General features: G+C 51.7%; 1 protein-coding gene across 1 annotated transcript in view; it reads left to right on the top strand.

The window, feature by feature from the left end:
- The window catches only part of FAM83F (family with sequence similarity 83 member F), a 35022-nt gene extending 30538 nt beyond the window's left edge, over positions 1–4484 (top strand). The window contains exon 5 of the mRNA XM_016939211.4: positions 4172–4484. Coding sequence (XP_016794700.1) covers positions 4172–4221 — 50 coding nt within the window. The 3' untranslated portion in view covers positions 4222–4484. The remainder of the gene's footprint in view (positions 1–4171) is intronic.
- Positions 4485–17662: the final 13178 nt, after the last annotated feature.

Raw genomic sequence — 17662 nt, forward strand, 5'->3', positions numbered from 1 at the left:
AGTCCAAGCTACTTGGGAGGTGGAGGCAGGAGGATCACTTGAGCCTGGGAAGTCGAGGCTGCAGTCAGCTGTGATTGTGCCACTGCACTCCAGTCTGGACGACAGAGAGACCCTGTCTCAAAAAAATAAAAGTAAAAGTAAATACAAATTTTAAAATGCAACAAATACGCTTGGAGAGGCCGAGGCGGGTGGATCACCTGAGGTCAGGAGTTCGAGACCAGCCTGGCCAACATGGTGAAACCCTGTCTCTACTAAAAATACAAAAATTAGCTGGGCATGGTGGGAGGTGCCTGTAATCCCAGCTACTTGGGAGGCTGAAGCAGGAGAATCACTTGAACCCAGGAGGCAGAGGCTGCAGTGAGCTGAGATCACACCAGCCTGGGTGATAGAGTGAGACTCCATCTCAAAATAATAGTAATAGAATTTTTAAAGATAAAAATAAAATCCAACAAATAGAGTCTGTACCACTGGGCAGGGCTTAGGAATCTGCATTTTAAATTAGGGCCCTCATTTTCCAGTGTAGCTCCGCAGTGCAGAGGGTCCTCAGACCAGCCGACTCCGTGGCGACTGAGGAAACACAGATGAGGCCCTGCCCTTTGAGTGCTGCCAGCCTAGGGGAGGAGATCCCTGTGCTGTGCCTGAGACCCCACCCAGTTCCCCCAGGGAGATGACTGGGAAATGGCCAACACTTTTTAAGTGGCGAGAGACATGGTGCCATACTCCGTCACATGGAACTGGCGTCCTCCTCGCTGCCATCCTGCCTGATGACAGCATCTCACAATGAGACCCCCGAGGTTCAGAGAGGCCAGGCCCTGTGTCCGTGGCTGCCCAGGGAGAAAGGGCAGTGTGATCTCCTGCCTCCCCAGCCTTCTGCAGATATCATGGCCATCTCCAGAAGGCTAGGATCGGCACCGTTTCCCTGCACCTTTAAAGACTGTTTGGGCCCGGCGTGGTGGCTCATGCCTGTTATCCCAGCACTTTTGGAGGCCTAGGTGGGCAGATCATGAGGTCAGGAGATCGAGATCATCCTGGCTAACACGGTGAAATCCCGTCTCTACTAAAAATACAAAAAATTAGCCAGGCATGGTGGCACTTGCCTGTAGTCCCAGCTACTCTGGAGGCTGAAACAGGAGAATCTCTTGAACCCGGGAGGCGGAGGTTGCAGTGAGTGGAGATCACGCCACTGCACTCCAGCCTGGGTGACACAGCAGGAATCTGTCTCAAAAAACAAAACAAAACAAAACAAAAAACTGTTTGGAAGAGCCAGAGCCCCAAATAGAGGACCAGCCCTTTCCCACGGTGTTGTGGGGGCCGAGAGGAAGACGACAGCAGCAACTTGCTTCCCAGAGTGCCTCGGGGTCCTTTCCTGCCCCAGAGTCCCTGGGCCTGTGCTTTGCTTCCCAGTTTCTCTGAGGTGACCTGCAGTGACAGTCCCTTTCCAGAACTCTCCTGGGGTCCCTGGATTTATGTGTGGTTGAGCCCCCGGCTGGCAGTGTGGTCTGGCTCTGTAGAGCTGTGGCTGCCGGGCCGCTGGATTGGGGGACTTGTTCTCCTGTGTCATCCCTTGGGGCCGCAGGTCTCAGATCTCTCTCTTGCTCTTGCTGCGTCTGGTGCATCTGCTGCTGTTATTACTGTTGTTACTAGGATTGTGCTAAACCCCTAAGTAGCTCGCCATTGCTGTCTCATGCATTTTGTTCAATAAATATGTGTCTACGAAGTGTCTGCTCTGTGCCAGGCCCTGCTCTAAGTTCCTGGCACAGCTGTGAACAGAATGAACATGGTCCTTGCTTTTATGGAGCATGTTACCCTGGGGAGAGACGAGGATTAGGGGAGGATGACCCTTCTATAAAGGGTGCCAGGGAAGGCCTCTCTAACCAAGGAGCCTCGGAGCAAGACTTCAATGGAAGGAGAGGGCCCTGTGGACATCTGAGGGAAGACTCTTCCAGATACAGGGAATGCGAAGCCCTGGAGCCTGTGCATGCGGTTTGCACATCATTGTCCTTGTCATGGCTTCCATGTGGGTGACCTCTGCCTCCCTCTCTCCTGCACCACCTCACCTGCCAGCAAACCAGACTGACTGCAGGTCCTGAGTGCCCCAGGCTGCCACCCTCACACCATGCTTATGTCACATGGCTCCGCTCCGCTGAGCGGCCCCTCCTCCCACCCTGCACCCGTTTTCAGCTCCACCTTGGCGTCACCTCTGAAGCTCCCAGGCCACGCATACTTTGTAAAAAAGACTATTCTGGCCATTTATATACCTTCCCTGTTCACCTGAGCAGGGCTGACTCCCCACACGTGGTTAGCTCCCAATATGTGAGCACTCAGGGAATGACAAGGGACACAGAGTTTGTCCTCAAGCCAAGCCAGTTTCTCTGTCCTGTCCGGGGCTAGGAAATGAATTCTGAGTCTAGGTGCTGTCTCCAGGCTTTCACCCTGCCGTACAAAAAAGTGGGGAGCATGGTGCTGGTGAAGACGGGCCCTGCCCCTGCCTTGCCAGGCTTCTCCCGGAGGCAGCCAGCCGGGTGGTGTGCAGGCTTGGGAAGCAGCTACCCCCACCACCACCCCCCACCATCCCACCCCCAGCTACACCGCCTCCCCTGTTTAACGATCTGGAGGTTGATTTGCTTACCTGCCTCCAAAATGCTGCTGCCTCTGGGGAGGAACTGACATCTGCTTAGTGGGCCACGCAAATCAAACCAGCTGATGGGAGGAAATGGGGACGAATGTGTCCATTGCAGCAGTGAGTGACTCTAAGACGGCCGCATTTCATCCCACTAGCAGAGCTCGGCACCACTGCGGAAAGTGACCCCCAGCGCCTTGGCCATGGAGCCCTTGGGGCGTAGCCTCCTGCCCAAAGGTGGGGGAACACCCTTAATGAGGGTGCAGCTGGATTTGTGGTCAGTCCTGAAGAGCTCGTTCAGTCTGCCTGGATGGATGAGGCCCGAGGCCGTGGGTCACAGTGCAGTGGGCAGGAGCAGCAGCCTGTGTGGCAGGGCAGGGCTCCAAGTTGGGCTCTGTTCAGTGGGTCCTGCTCATGGCCCAGGAGAGGAGGCAGACATGGCCTTAATTAAATTCACAACTGAGGTGATACTGGAAGGTTGTGTGAGCACCAGGGAGGCAGCCCTTGCTGTGTGGAGGGGAACTGGCAGGAAATAACACGAGTGCCTTCCACCTGGGGAAAGGCAGCCAGCGCTCCGAGGACATGGGCTCCCCGCTCCAGCGCCCGACACCTCGCAGGCCTGCAGGTGTCAGGCCTGCCTCACTACTCCCCTGCACTCCCTCCGGAGGTCCGAGAGCAGGAATCCAGCCAAAGGAACCACAGGCCTCATCTCAGGACTGTAAAGAGAGTGGGAAGGAATGGTAGAGGCCTGGGGAAGAGGAGAAATCAGCTTCTCTGGCTAGGGGCGGGGGGCAGCTTTCTCTCCCCCTTCCCTCCCTACAGGCAGCGCGTTCTTCTCCGTCCTCCCTTCAAAGGCGTGTCCTAAGCAGTGTGATCCACCCCACGGTGGCAGCTCTTGGCCAGCGCCAGCCTTTCCTGAGGCGCCAGCTTTCCTTCTTCCAGCCTAGGCGGCCTGTGGCAGAAGGAGCTGGAACTGGACCGGGAAGGCCAGGTTCTGGCACTGTCGCTGGCTGGCTCTGGGAGCTGTGGGCATCTCACGGTAGAATGGGGCAGCCCGGGAGGGGAACCAGAGAGAAGGACCGCAGTCTTACTTTGCAGGCGGTGGAGCTGCATGTACTAGCTGGTAGTGAGCGGCCTCTTGGCTAGACGTGTGTGTGTGTGTGTGTGAGAAAGCAAGTTTATTAGAAAAGTAAAGAAACAAAAGAATGGCTAGTCTGTAGACAGAGCAGCCAAGACTTTGGACTTGATGGTTGTTGTCATTGATTCTGCAGCCTGGATCCTTCCCCGACCCCTCTTTGGTCAGGAGATGGCTGTCACCTTGATGTCCCACCCAGTGGGGCTCCTGCTGAGGCTGCTGAGACAGGCAGAATCTTCCCTTCTACTTTCCCGGGTGCCCTATTGACTTGGTTTCCAGATCAGCAGCTTGGGAGGGAGACAGTGACCCCAGCCCCTCAACTGGAGATGTGGACAGCACACAGGGTAGGAACTGAAGCTGAATCCACCAAGCGTTTCACTTACATCCTTCCCCGCCTCTGTCCCTTGCCTCTGCAGGTAAAACAAGTCCCAGTTCTGCCAAGCCTAGCAACTGTGTGATTTCCTGAGCTGCGGGATGGTGGTGGGCAGGACGTGTGGATGCCTGCCTGCCCTGCCCTGTGCCGTGGAGAGCGCAGGTCGCACACTGCACCAGTTTGCACATCAGACACCAACTGGCCTTCTGCCCTACAGCCTCCGTCCTGGCCTCAGGGACGCTGGATCCCAAATGAGAGGGTCCGAAGCATCTCAGTCACACGCCTCCACCGGACTGTCGGTGGCTGGGCGGGGGTCAGTGCCACGGCCTCCTTGTTTACATGAAGTGGAAGCTTGACCAGTGTCTGCTCGCCTTTGTGCCCCACCCCCTCCGCTGATCGCCAGATGGGGTGAGGGCCCATTCTTTAAACCTTTATGGGGTGGGGTGTCTGGGGCAGCTGCAGTGGCTTCTCCTTTCCCAGGCTTCCTGGTGCTTCTGGTTCCCCACGCCGCTCCCCACCCAAGAGATTGGTGGAATAAAAGGGAAGAGGGCAGGGCCCTGAGCCTGGGATCCCGAGTTCCAGTCTTGCTCTAGCCTCTGAACTCCAGATGTAAGGTGCAGCTGGAACTGCAGGGGCACTGGCTGCAGTGGCCTTCCTGGCCCCATCCCTGCAGGCTCCTGAACTAGACTTGAATGAGGGGAAGATCCCGCGGCCTCCCGCAGTGAGGGGCAGAATTTGACACTGCTGTTCTGAGAGCGCTCGCACTGAGGTCTCTTTTTCCCTGCCCAGTGCCGTCCTGGCAGTCTCGGCATGAGTGGTCGAGACCTCCTCGGCTGCTGCCTGCTGCAGGCCTATGTGGGGGTCCTTACAGGGCCTTTACCTGGGACTGCTCCTTCCCTCAGTCAGTAAACTTTGGTTTACAGCCCAAGGCAGGGAGGGAGCTTGGCTGAGAGGGGATTGGGGGTGTGGGAGGCTGGGCCCTGAGGACAGGAGCATTTGCCTTTTCTCCCTCAACTCTAACAGGGTCCTCGGACCCCTTCACCAACCAGGGCTTCCAGGTTACACTTTGGCCAGACTGGCCTTTGCCTCCTGCGAGAGTCAGGCCATTTTTAGGAGCCTGTGCCTCGCCAGAGCAGGTCAGCCTAATGGCCATGAGGCTGAGCTGGGAGACCCAGTAAGCAGTTCCACTCTGCCTTCCCCACTTGGGTGACTGGAGAGGGCCGAGGAGAGTTTGTGAATGGACCTGGGAGAAATTGCCAAACTGCAGACTCTGTGAGCCGGCCCTGCCGGCAGGGCAATGGGGGATCCAAGCCCTGTGGAAGAGCCATGCAGCGGACTTTCTTGCCCTCTGACCTCTGAACCAAACTCTCATCCTCTTTCTTTCCTTCTAAAAAACCCTAGGACACTACCAGCACCTGGGGGAGGGGTACAGATGTCTGCAAGGCAGCTGATGTGAGAGCAAGAAAAGGGGCCACTCTGGCTGGGCTGCGGGAGCCAGGCATTGCTTCTGAGGAAGCAGGAAGTGGGGACCACATGTGGCGGCCATTGAGGAGATGCAATCTCTCTGGCAGTGGGGAGGGGAAGGGAAAGGAAGGGTGAGCCTGTCCCCAGGGTCTTCTCTGTTAATCCCAAGGCTGGCTTCTAGGGTGTGTGGAGAAGGGACTCTGGCCCACCTCCCTGAGCTTTTATGAAGGTGAAATGCTTCTGGGAAGTGTTTCCTTAGGCACCAAGGCCAGGCAGTGTGGCATGAGCTCATTCTGGAGGGGAGGGAAGGGAGAGAGGGGGGAGGTGGGGTGTGGGGGTGTTACACCTCAGCTCGAGGGGGACACCTTGAAGGTATGGGACATGACGTGTAAACTGCAACGGGGCAAAGAGATCACTCTCTGGTGTGGAGGGTGGGTGTCTCTGGGGATTAGGGAGGCAGCTTGGGGAAGTGACCGGTCTCCAAGCAAGTCAGCCAAGGGCATCTGTGCCTCCCCTGCCAGAAGAGCAGGCCCTGCTTTGTCCCTTTACCTCCTCTAGGCCCAAAGCACACCCAGGTCCCTCCCCTGCCCTGACATCTAATCTGGGAGGATCCCTGATTGGAATCTCCAAGTCACCACAGCCTTGAGCCAGGCCTTCCTTTCTGCCTCAGTTTCTCCATGTGCCAAGATGGCGTTTTTCACACTTTCTTGGTAGAAATGATGGGGAGACCATATGTTAGGAAGCAAGTTGGCATAGTGGGAAGAGGGCCAGCCACAAGGCAGGAGTGCCCAGGCAGGGTGCCTCTCCCTGCTGGCCTGTGTCCTTGTCCTTATAGCAGTGTGGACAAGATGGTGTCGGCACCCCCCACTCCAAAAGGCTTGAGACAGAAACTGTAGTCCGAGATGGCAAGGATTTTGAACTCACAAAATGCAGCTCTTCATGTTTGCCTGTCTGCCTAGGCACCGGCCCACTCTGTTCTGCCTCTTGGCTTCTCAGCTGTGAGTACGCCTGCCCTCTGTTCCAGCACTTGCACATACTTTGTGAAGCAGTCTCTTACTCATCAAATCTCAAGGGTACATCTGGCCCTCCCAGTTGGATGGCATGTTCAAGGGTGGATCATGCCCTTGGTCCCTGCACAGCAGCTTCTGCAAGGCTGGTTACATTGGAAGGGCTCTAGGAGGAACAGGATAAGGCAGCACTCTCGGGACTGGGGTCTGGCTTCACTGCCCCCCACCCCCACCCCCACACCACCACCAAGCTGCTGTCTGACTTTCTGAGTCAGCTTCTGTAGGGTAAGTGTTCACAGCTGGTGCAGCTCTTTGGGAAACCTAACCTCCCAGTGAGCTGAGCCCCTGGTGTGGCCGCCACGCTTGCTTCTGCCCCACAAGGGCAGTAACCACAGGACTTCTGGATGGATCTGGGAGCCTGCCCCTTGGGATTTGGCAAAACTTCCCATCTCCTTAGCTACCTGTCCTTAATCTTATCCCTGACCCCTCGAGGGCTTTCAAGATAGCCTCTGTTAACATCACTACCCTCTGCCTGTGTAGAACTTTATAGAAAGGCTAGGCAAAAAATGAGACCCAGAGATATGGAAGAAACTGGCCAAAGAGGGGAAAGTGGGCTATTTCTTTTTTTTTTCTTTTTTTTCTGAGACAGAGTCTCACCCTGTTGCCCAGGCTGGAGTGCAGTGACAGCGATCTTGGCTCACTGCAAGCTCCGCCTCCCGGGTTCACGCCATTCTTCTGCCTCAGCCTCCTGAGCAGCTGTGACTACAGGTGCCCACCACCATGCCTGGCTAATTTTTTTGTATTTTTATTAGAGACAGGGTTTCACCATGTTAGCCAGGTTGGTCTTGATCTCCTGACCTTGTGATCCGCCCGCCTTGGCCTCCCAAAGTGCTGGGATTACAGGCCACCGTACCCGGCCAGGCTATTTTTTTTGTTTGTTTTTGTTTACTACTGTATTGCTTTTCTCTTTTTCATATTTATTGAGCACCTACTATATGCCAGTCACCATGCTAGATGCTTTAGTAACATGAAGGTTTCAAACTAAGAAAAGCTCAAGAAAGAGCCCTTTAGAAAGGTTAACAGTTTTCCTGTGTATTGGGGGAGTGGGTCTCATAAAGTTGTATGATGAGAAGTGCAAGTAATTGTTTTGTTTGTTTTTTTTTGAGACAGTGTCTTGCTCTGTCGATCAGGCTGGAGTGCAGTGGCATCATCTCAGCTCACTACAACCTCCACCTCCTGGGTTTAAGTGATTCTCTGGCCTCAGCCTCCTGAGTAGCTGAGATTACAGGCACGCGCCACCACGCCTGGCTAATTTTTGTATTTTTAGTAGAGACAGGGTTTCACTATGTTGGTCAGCCTGATCTTGAACTCCCGGCCTCAGGTGATCCGCCTGCCTTGGCCTCCCAAACTGCTGGGATTACAGGCATGAGCCACCACGCCCAGCCTGGCTAAGGTTCATTATCCCCATCTTTCAGATGAGGAGGCACACAACTCTCCCCAGATCCCACGTCACAGAGAATGCAGGTCTGAGCCTGTTCCTTGAGCTCAGGGTCTCGGCAATGGTGATGCTTTGGAGCTGCAGAATCCTCTGTTGGGGATGGGGCTGCCCTGTGCATTATAGTACATTTAGCAACATCCCTAGCTTCCACCTACTAAATGCCACTAGCACTCCTTCAGATGAGACCACCAAAAATGTCTCCAGATGTTACCACATGTCCCCTGGGGGGTAAAAGTGCCCCCGTTGAGAGCACTGGCTCTTTTCTTCACAGTCCTGACCTGGTGGCCTGCACAGGCCACTTCTCCGAAGTGTTTCAATGCACTCTCTGCCCTGGGTACCTTGGACACAGCACCCTGGCCCAGAGAGGTTGGCTGACTTGCCTGAGACGCTGCTTCCTGGGAGACGCAGTAGCATCTTTCCTTTCTGTTCTGGTTATCTTTCTTAGTTCTTTACCACCTTATGTTCCCTATGACAGGTGTGTTTATGTACACACATCTGCCTCACTCCACTCAGCTCCCTGTCGGGTTTCCTGCCAGTCTGTCCCTCTTCCTTCAGGCTCAGCTACGTCCTGCACAGACAGTACCACTGCACATAACTGTGTGTGCCCAGCGGTGGACCCACCTCCAAAAGCAGCCAGTGCTGACAGCAGAGAGCCTTCCACACTCAAGTCAGGCCAAGCAGGAATCGCTACCTGCCTATCGTGGCCACATTCTCAGTGAACATTGACAAAGCCCCCTTAGCAGCTAATTAGCCCTGCCGTGCGCTAGGGATGCAATTTCTCATCTGGCAGTGCGCCACACTCCTGCCTCCCTGCCCAAAGGACGTAGTGGCTGCTGCTGATCATCTGCACTGCTGTTCCAGGGGCAGGAGGTTTGCTGCAAAACAGGTACCCCCAGCTCAGTGAGCAGAGCCAGTCCAAGGTTGAGTGAGGAGAAGGGCAAGAAGGGCAGGCACAGCTGTGAGTATGTTCTGGGGCTAAGTAACCGTGAGATCAGCCCAGAGACCTTGCACAGTTAGGCAGGCCTGGACTTCTCGCCCTTCCCCTTGCAGCTTCTGCTCTCCCAGCTAGGGACTGAGGAAAGCCCTGCTTCTAGATGCCATGTGCTGTGCCTGGCACGATAGGTACCCATCTGTCCTTGGGGTTCCTGAGCCTGGAGAGCGGGCTTTGTGAGCACTGGTGCCTCACCTGCCTGGCTCAGCTCTGCAACCACAATATATGCTTAATACCTATTTGTTAAATGATTGAAGACTTGACTGCCATTCAGTACAGAGAATTAGCCAGGTGAATAAACAGGATGTGTCATAGAGGTTCTAGGATTGATCATGACCCTTTCTGTCTCATTCCTGACTTCTAATACCATATATGCCAAATGGGGTTCTACTGTGATTTAATTTCTTAAGGACTGGGTTTATCAAAAGTCCCTCCTGATCTAATCCTTTCCTCTAGGAAGGCTTCTCCTTTCTTCGTCTGTCCTAAGTGCATGGTCTTCATCTCCTGGGTGGTCCAGACTAGGTGGCACTGGGCCTGCAGGCCTCTAGCTGCTCAAGGATGGCCCTGTCTGCATGCTTCCTTTCAAAAGCTAGCACAGAAAGGAGGGCCCAAGGTGAGGAAATTTGTCCAAAGTCACCCAATGAGTCGCAGGAAGGGCTAGAATCTCGTTATCTGGACCGTCCTAGAGCACTTTGACAGTGACAGCCGGCTGGAATCAAGTTTTCATTTAGAAAAATGGCTAGAAGTTAGGGCATTGCCTGCAGCCACTGAAAAGCAGCTTTAGGAGCAGATGTCCACGTAATAGAAGGAGATGGGCTAGGGCCTGCCCCGGAAGCCAGCAAGCACGTGGGAGCTGGGGGAGGAAAGGAGCAAAAGGCAAGAACAGGCAGTATGTCCGCGGTGCCCACAGTGCTGTGGGTACAAGCAAGGGGAAAAGAGCCCATGGTGTGCGGAAAACCATGCGTCATGATTCTTATTTCCTGCTCGCAGCTTTGACTCTCTGCCTCATCTCTTCCTGGAAGTGTCTTGGAAGTTAGGCGACTGCACAGGGAAAGGTTCGCTGCAGTGCTTGCAGGCCTGCACCCATTTATTCATCCGGTGGATATTTGCTGGGTGCCTGGCCTGGGGATCCATGGTGAGCGAGGAAGGCATGGTTTTGAAGTGGTATGCCTGCATGACCTTGGCGGGGGCGCATGGCATAGAGAGGACAGGCTTCAGAACAGGCAGGCAAGGGCTGAAATCCTATCTCTGCCACCGAACAGCTAATGACCCCAGCAAGCAATTTCACATCCCTGAACTTTCCTGTTTCCTCATGTGTCAAATGGGGATGATCTCGAGACGACTCTCCAGAGTAACCACGTGAAGCACCTAGCACAGGGGCTGACGCAAACAGCTGGGCATCGGAGGAGCCTCCAGGGGTGTGACCTCCAGTGGCTTATTTTCCTTTTGGGATCTTCTCTCCTAGATCCTCCCCCTTAATTCCCTGTGAAATTTACCACTTTCATATTGAATCGTTGGCACACAGGGCTAACTGCTTGTTCACCTGAAGGAAGCTACAGAGTTCAGGTTTCTTTTTTCTTCCTTTTTTCTTTTTTAAGATGATCTTGCTCCGTCACCCAGGCTGGAGTGCAGTGGCATAATCATGGCTTCCTGCAGCCTCAAACTCCTGGGCTCAATGAGTTCCTTGAGATCTTCCATCCTCAGCTTCCCAAGTAGCTAGTAGTAGTAGTGGCTTGCACCAACGCTCCTGCCCTAATTTTCAATATTTTTTTGTAGAGATGGGATCTCACTATGTTACCCAAGCTAGTCTTGAACTCCTGGCCTCAAGTGATCCTTCCGCCTTGGCCTCCCAAAGTGTTGGGATTACAGGCATTAGCTACCACACCTGGCCAAGGCCCAGGTTTCGACAGAAAGGGAGAGAAAACCTGCCAGAGATGCCATTTCGGAGCCACTCTGCTTGGCAGGAACCTGTGTTCCCCTCATGCAGGTTCATCCTTAGAGGGCTGCGGTCTTATCTGGTTGTGCAAAAGTCCCACAACCTTTCTGGATTGATAGTTTGTGGTGAAATAAACAATTTTAGTTTGTTTGGAGAATCTTTTGTATACAAAATACAAATAAAACCTAAATCAAAGAAACAGAGCATGTCCGGAGAAGTCTGCCAACCCTTCTCCAGGCCATGGGGCTTCCCAAGCCAGGCCTGTACTCCTCATGTAGATTCCACACCCCGCCTTGATGTCTTTGGCTTTCACACTAGTGACTATAGCCTGGTGGGACGGGGTCTAGTGGCCACAGTCCTGGTCCTGCGCAGGTGGCCCTGGAGAGAAGCCTTGGAGAACTTGGAGAAGCCCACACGGCTGGCAGCATCATGGTGAGAGGCTGACACCTTGTGGCTGGCTGGCAGCATGCGTCCTTCCTCCCCTAGGTCAGCTAGACGGCCAAAACAGGGATCTGCAAGCTCCTTCTGTGGCGGGCCAAAAAGTGAACATTCAGTGTGTCTGTTGCAGCTACTGTCATAGCACTGAGGCACCCCTAGACAGTACAGAAACAAGCAGGTGTGGCCATGTTCCAGTGAAACCTTATGAATACTGAAATCTGAATCCATAATTTTCATGTATCACAAAGTAGTAATATTCTTTTAATATGCAAAAACCGGCCAGGTGCAGTGGCTCATGCCTGTGATCTCAGCACTTTGGGAGGCCGAGGTGGGTGGATCACCTGAGGTCAGGAGTTCGAAACCAGCCTGGCCAACGTGGTGAAACCCTGTCTCTATTAAAAATACAAAAATTAGCCTGGTGTGGTGGCACATGCCTGTAATCCCAGCTACTCGGGAGGCTGAGGCGTAAGAATTGCTTAAACCTGGGAGGTGGAGGTTGCAGTGAGCTGAGATCATGCCACTGCACTTCAGCCTGGGCAACAGAGCTAGACTCCATCTCAAAAACAAACAAACAAAAAAACAAAAGCAAAAACCAGTCTTAGCTCACAGGCTGTGCCAAAACAGGCAGTGGGCTGGATTTGGTCCTCAAGCCTGGGCTTGCTGACCTCTGGCCTAGGACACCTCTCCTTTATGCCTCTGCTCCCAACACGGACTCTCAACTCTCATGTTTACCTTGTCATTGTTCTGTCAAGAGAAATTCACTAGTCTCACTCCTCCAACCAGACCGCTGCCACTAAGGCTTCTTCTAAACAGAAATTCTGGATTTGTTCTCACCCATTTCATAAATGTACATAAGCACCCATCAGGTGCCAAGCCCTGTGCTGAGATGCCTGCAGAGCCCAGAGTTTTCACCAACTTTTTTTTTAAGAGATGGGGTCTCTGTTGCCAGGTTGGAGTGCAATGACATAATCATAACTCACCGCAACCTCAAACTCCTAGGTTCAGGTGATCCTCCCGCCTCAGCCTCCCAAGTAGCTGGGACTACAGGCATGCACCACCCTGCCCAGCTAATTAAAAAAAAAACTTTAGGGATGGGGTCTGGCTATGTTGCCTAGGCTGGTCTCTAACTCCTGGGCTCAAGTGATCCTCCCACCTCAGCCTCCCAAGTAGCTGGGCTTACAGATGTGAGCCACTGCACCTGCTCAACATTTAATTTTTTCATTCATTCATTCGTTCATTCATTTGTTCAAACGAACTTATTGAGAACTTACTGTGTTCCAGGCACTGTGATAAGATAGACCTGGCCTTTACCTTCAAATGTTCAGAACATGGTTAGGAAGATGGATACTGGGAGGCAAGTGTTGTGATGGGAAAGCACAGCATGTAAAGAAGCCCAGAGGAGGCACTTAACCTGGGGGAGAAGAACAGGGTAGGCTTCCTGGAGGAGGAGGTAATCTCTGAGCCGACACCTGAGGAGTGAATGGAGGAGGGGACAATAAGGCAAGGCATTCCAGGGAAAGGTCCAGAGCCTAGACAGAACTCTTTTAGGAGAATTATGAGAATCACAGTTATCGAGGACACAGTGAAGACTCAGATAACTCAAATATAGGTTTTGCCCGCAAAGCCTTCCTGTCTGGTGTAGCAAGCTGCTCCAAGGATATGGAGAAAAAAGTTTTTCCTCTGGCCTTGTAGGATTGGTTATTACTGAGCCTGGAGTACGCAAAGGCCAGCGAGTGCTCCTAAGGTGGGGAGGGGGCTGCCTTCACTATGGGTGCTCAGGAAATCTGCCAGGGGAAGGGAGATGTGGGCCTGCCTCAGCTGCAGAAACCCCTCAGAGGAGGAGGAGGGGCTTGAACTGAGCTTTGAAGAAAGTGTAGACTTGGGGACAGGCAGAGGAAGAGGGGGCATCATAGGCAGCAGAAACCGCATGGACAAACTCTCTGCCAGAGAATGGGCATGGCCGGGCTGAGGGGTCCCTGGACAGGAACCAGCCTTCCCTATGCACCTGCACCCATGAGTCTCACAACAGCCCCAACAGGCAAGTGTTATTTTCCTCAATTCTACCAATTAAAAACTGACCTTGGGCAACTGCTTAACCTATCTCTGCCTTACTTTCTTCATCTGTATCTACCTCAGAAAGTTACTATGAGGACTGAATAAGCTCATACATATACAATGCTTGGAGCAGAGGCTGGTACTAGAGCTGGCTTCATGGGCATGAAACCTGTGAACACAGAACCCCATGCTTTCATTTTCCACTTAGTCCTGCCTGGCATAGTATGCAGTTTTTTTAATTTGAGATGGAGTCTCCCTTTGTTGCCCAGGCTTGAGTGCAGTGGCGCGATCTCAGCTCACTGCAACCTCCACCTCCCAGGTTGAAGCAGTTCTCCTGCCTCAGCCTCCTGAGTAGCTGGGATTACAGGTGCGCGCCACCATACCCAGCTAATTTTTGTATTTTTAGTAGAGATGAGGTTTTGCCATTTTGGCCAGCCTGGTCTTGAACCTCTGACTTCCATGATCCACCTGCCTCTGCCTCCCAAAGTGCTGGGAGGATTACAGGCATGAACCACTACGCCTGGCCTGGTATGTGGTTTAAAATGTGAGGTTTTATCATTATCTTAGGTGGAGAATAACAAATCCGATTCAATATATTCATTTTAGAAACGAGGAAACTGAAGCTTAGATAGTTTGTGTGACTTGCAAAAAGTCACGCAGCAAACAAGCTGCAGAATGAAGGGTGGAGATGGAGAGATAGAATTCTCATCTTAGAGGTGAAAGTAGGATAATGACCCAGCTGAGCTTGCTGAGTCCTGTGAGCATCGCACGCCCCCAGAGACAACATAAGGAGAGAAGTGCAGACAGACTCCTTTGAAGGAGCTTAGAGAAAGAGATGGTAGGGAAAAGAGCATGAACAGTTGTAGAGGTAGGAGGAAAGCTGGCTATTTGGGGAAGCAAAGAAAAGATTCTCAGAGTAAAACGTATTGGTGAAGCCATGGAAACAAGGACTGAGAAAGTCTCTTGGATCTTGGCCACAAAAAGGTTATAGATGAGCTTAGAGAAATGAATTTCAATAGAGTTAGGGCTAGAAGCCAGGTTCGGAGAGAGAAAGAATGAGAGAGCATTCCTGGTGGTGGAGATGGCCGCAGGCCATTATTTAAAAAGCTAGGATAAGAAAATAGAGAAGAAAGGGAAGGAAGCTATTTGAAGGGAGTGGGAGAAAAGCCAGATCTCAGTTGGGACGTGGAGGAAGGACCACCGGAGGCAGTAATTTAGCCGGAAAGAGGTGTATTTCTTTCCTTGAGTTTATAGGGGGTAAAGAGGATGGGGCTGAGATACTAAAGACTACGAGGACAACTGTTCATTGAGGGCTGGTCATCTCCCCAGCTGCACTGTGGGGTTCCCAAGTCAGACATCCCAGAGGCAATGTAGCAGCGTGGACAAGAGCTTACTCGTTGGAGTCAGACCGCCTAGGTTCAACGATGGGTTAGTTAGCCCTTCAGTGCCTCCATTTTCCTATCTAGAAAATGTGGATAACAATGGTTGTTGTGAAGATTAACAGCCATAATCCACGTAAAGCCCTCAGTACAGTGTATGACACACAGCAAGTGTCCACCAAAGGGTAGTTATTATTAACCATAATCCTGGTTCTCTTGTGAGCTGCCTCCTGTGTGTCTAGCATTGGCCAGCACACATGAGGGGGTCCAGTGTTTGCTGCTTAACTAAGTAGCTTCTCAGGAAGTGTGGTCATAAAAAATGATAGGTGATTTAGAAGGTGAGACAGACACAAGGGATGTGTTGCACAGTAAATGCTCCCAGACATGCAATAAATGCTTATAAGCATGCCCTCTGTAATCAGCCCTCTCTAGAGAGTTTCCCTGCCTCATTGCTCTTGGTCTTTGGCAATGGCTACACCCACTGCCCAAGCAAGCAGTATCAGCTGTCAGCTGTCCCCTTGTCTTTTGGATCAGATTCCTTTACAGGGATCTTCCCATTGTTATAAGCTTCAAGAATTGGAGAATGCTTAATGAACACTTCCAAATTCTTCATAGCTATGAGGGGCCAGTGCAAAGGGCGGAAGGAGTTCTTCTGTGTCACAGAAATTAGAGCTGGAGCAGATCCAGCTTGCTATCCCCCCTTCCCCCAGCTTGTGGGTTATTGCAGAATTGTTCACAAAAATTCCCATTGCCTTGGAATTTGTCCAAGCCAAGGGCAGGGATCACAACACAACCTCTCAAGGGAAAAAAGGAAGGCCTGTTGCTTGAGATGGCTCAGAGCACTTTTGGTAGCCAGCCAAGGCAGCTATCACTCATGAAATCTGCCTTCCCCTCCAGCAAAAAGCCAACTGTATAGAACACCACATATAGAGTGCTAAGAATAGCACAGCGCTCCAAGAACATAGTGCACTTGGCCTGCATACAAGTGTGCAGGGCTTAACGAGTCTTTTTACTCTGAAAGCTGGGTGGGTTGGAACAAACAAACAGAAAAATATTTTCCCCAAGTAGCATGCAGAGAGGAAATGAGAGCGAGCACAAGAGAGCACCCTGGCATAGCATTCTCTGACCTGGGCTGCCTTTTCAGGGTATGAGTTGATTCCACAGGCACCAAGGCATGCCTGTAAGCCCTACAGTGCAGACGCCCTCACCCCAATCATTGGCTTAACATTCACACCAGGCTGAGTAAGCCCCAAAAGTCCTGCCATTGGCTGTGACAGGAATTGAAACCCATCTTCTCCACAATAAATATTTGATTGACAGATTGGCTTCCTTCCTGTAAGTATAGAAAGCGAGGGCAGGTTCCATCCAAAGCCGCAGTTCTGGGTGATGAGAGCTCTCAGAGCCCAGAAAAGACCCTGAACCACATCCCACTGTTTGTTGGAAGAAGAAACTCATTTGTGGGTCTGTTCATAAAAGAGTCTGGGAAGATAGTCTCCTTAACAGTGTCTGGATGTAACAGACTATGGGAGGCTTTTACTTTATAACTTTCTATATTGTCTGAAATACAGAATATTAAATATTGAGTTAATATTATATTTACTCAATGTTACTTTTTTTTTTTTTGAGACAGGGTCTTGCTCTATTGCCCAGGCTGGAGTGCAGTGGTGTGGCTCACTGCAGCCTTGAACTCCCAGGCTCAAGCAATCCTCCCACCTCAGCATCCCAAGTAGCTGGGACTGTAGGCGCAGGCCACCATGCGCAACTATTTATTTTCTTTCTTTTTGTAGAAATGGGCTCTGCCTGTGTTGCCCAAGCTAGTCTCAAGCTCCTGGCCTCAAGCAATCCTCCCGCCTTGGCCTCTCAAAGTGCTGGGATTACAAGCATAAGCCAATGTGCCTGGCCTCAATGTTACTTTTATGATCAGAAAAACGGCCATCTTATTTGGAAATTATTTTCCTATTCTCAAGTGGGCAAATAGGAGAAGGTTTCAGACATTTGTTTTGTCTCTGGGAGGGAAGGCACAATGAGGTGGAGTGGACAAATTGCTGAGGCCTTTATGGACAAAGATTCTAAGAAGAACAGGCTTTGGCCATCTCTGGATATTCCCATTCTGCTCCCTGCCACCAGAGAGCAAATGTCGTAGGTCACCACACATCACCGGTCTCTTGCCAGCTAACCGTAACTCATTCTTTAGTTCTCCTTGAAGGTTTCACTTCTTCCAGGAAGCCATTTCTGTCCCTCCCGAGATGGAGTCCCATGTCCCTACCATTTGCTTCCAGGGCACCTTCTCACAGCACTGCATCATGGTTATCTGCTTATCTGCTGGACACCCCTACTCGACTGAGGTCCTTGAAGGAAGAGAGAGTGTATCACTCATCTGCATAGCCTTTGTAACTTAGTAAAAGTGCCTGACATGCTCACTAAACATTTACTGAGTATTTATTTGGGGGCCTTTTACGATCAGAACAATGTGAAGGACACAGAGATGAAAAAGAAACCATCTGCTTTAAGGTACTTACAACTGAAATGTATCAAATAATTACCCAGAAAGTCAAGCACCAACTTAAGTGCTAAAATAGGGGTCCAAGCAACCAACTTTGAAGATTAGGAAGGTTTTAGATTCTGAATGTTTCTCATTCATTGTGTTTTTGAGTTCAGAATCCCCATACTGGAAGGCAAATATGGGGTATGTGCATACAATTTTAAGGATTCACGTTCTTACAACCTATATTAGAATTTGACGCATGATCTTTCTTCTGTCCTTCT

The sequence above is a fragment of the Pan troglodytes genome, chromosome 23 (genome assembly GCF_028858775.2).
Source record: "Pan troglodytes isolate AG18354 chromosome 23, NHGRI_mPanTro3-v2.0_pri, whole genome shotgun sequence".
In the NCBI taxonomy this organism is placed as follows: domain Eukaryota; kingdom Metazoa; phylum Chordata; class Mammalia; order Primates; family Hominidae; genus Pan; species Pan troglodytes.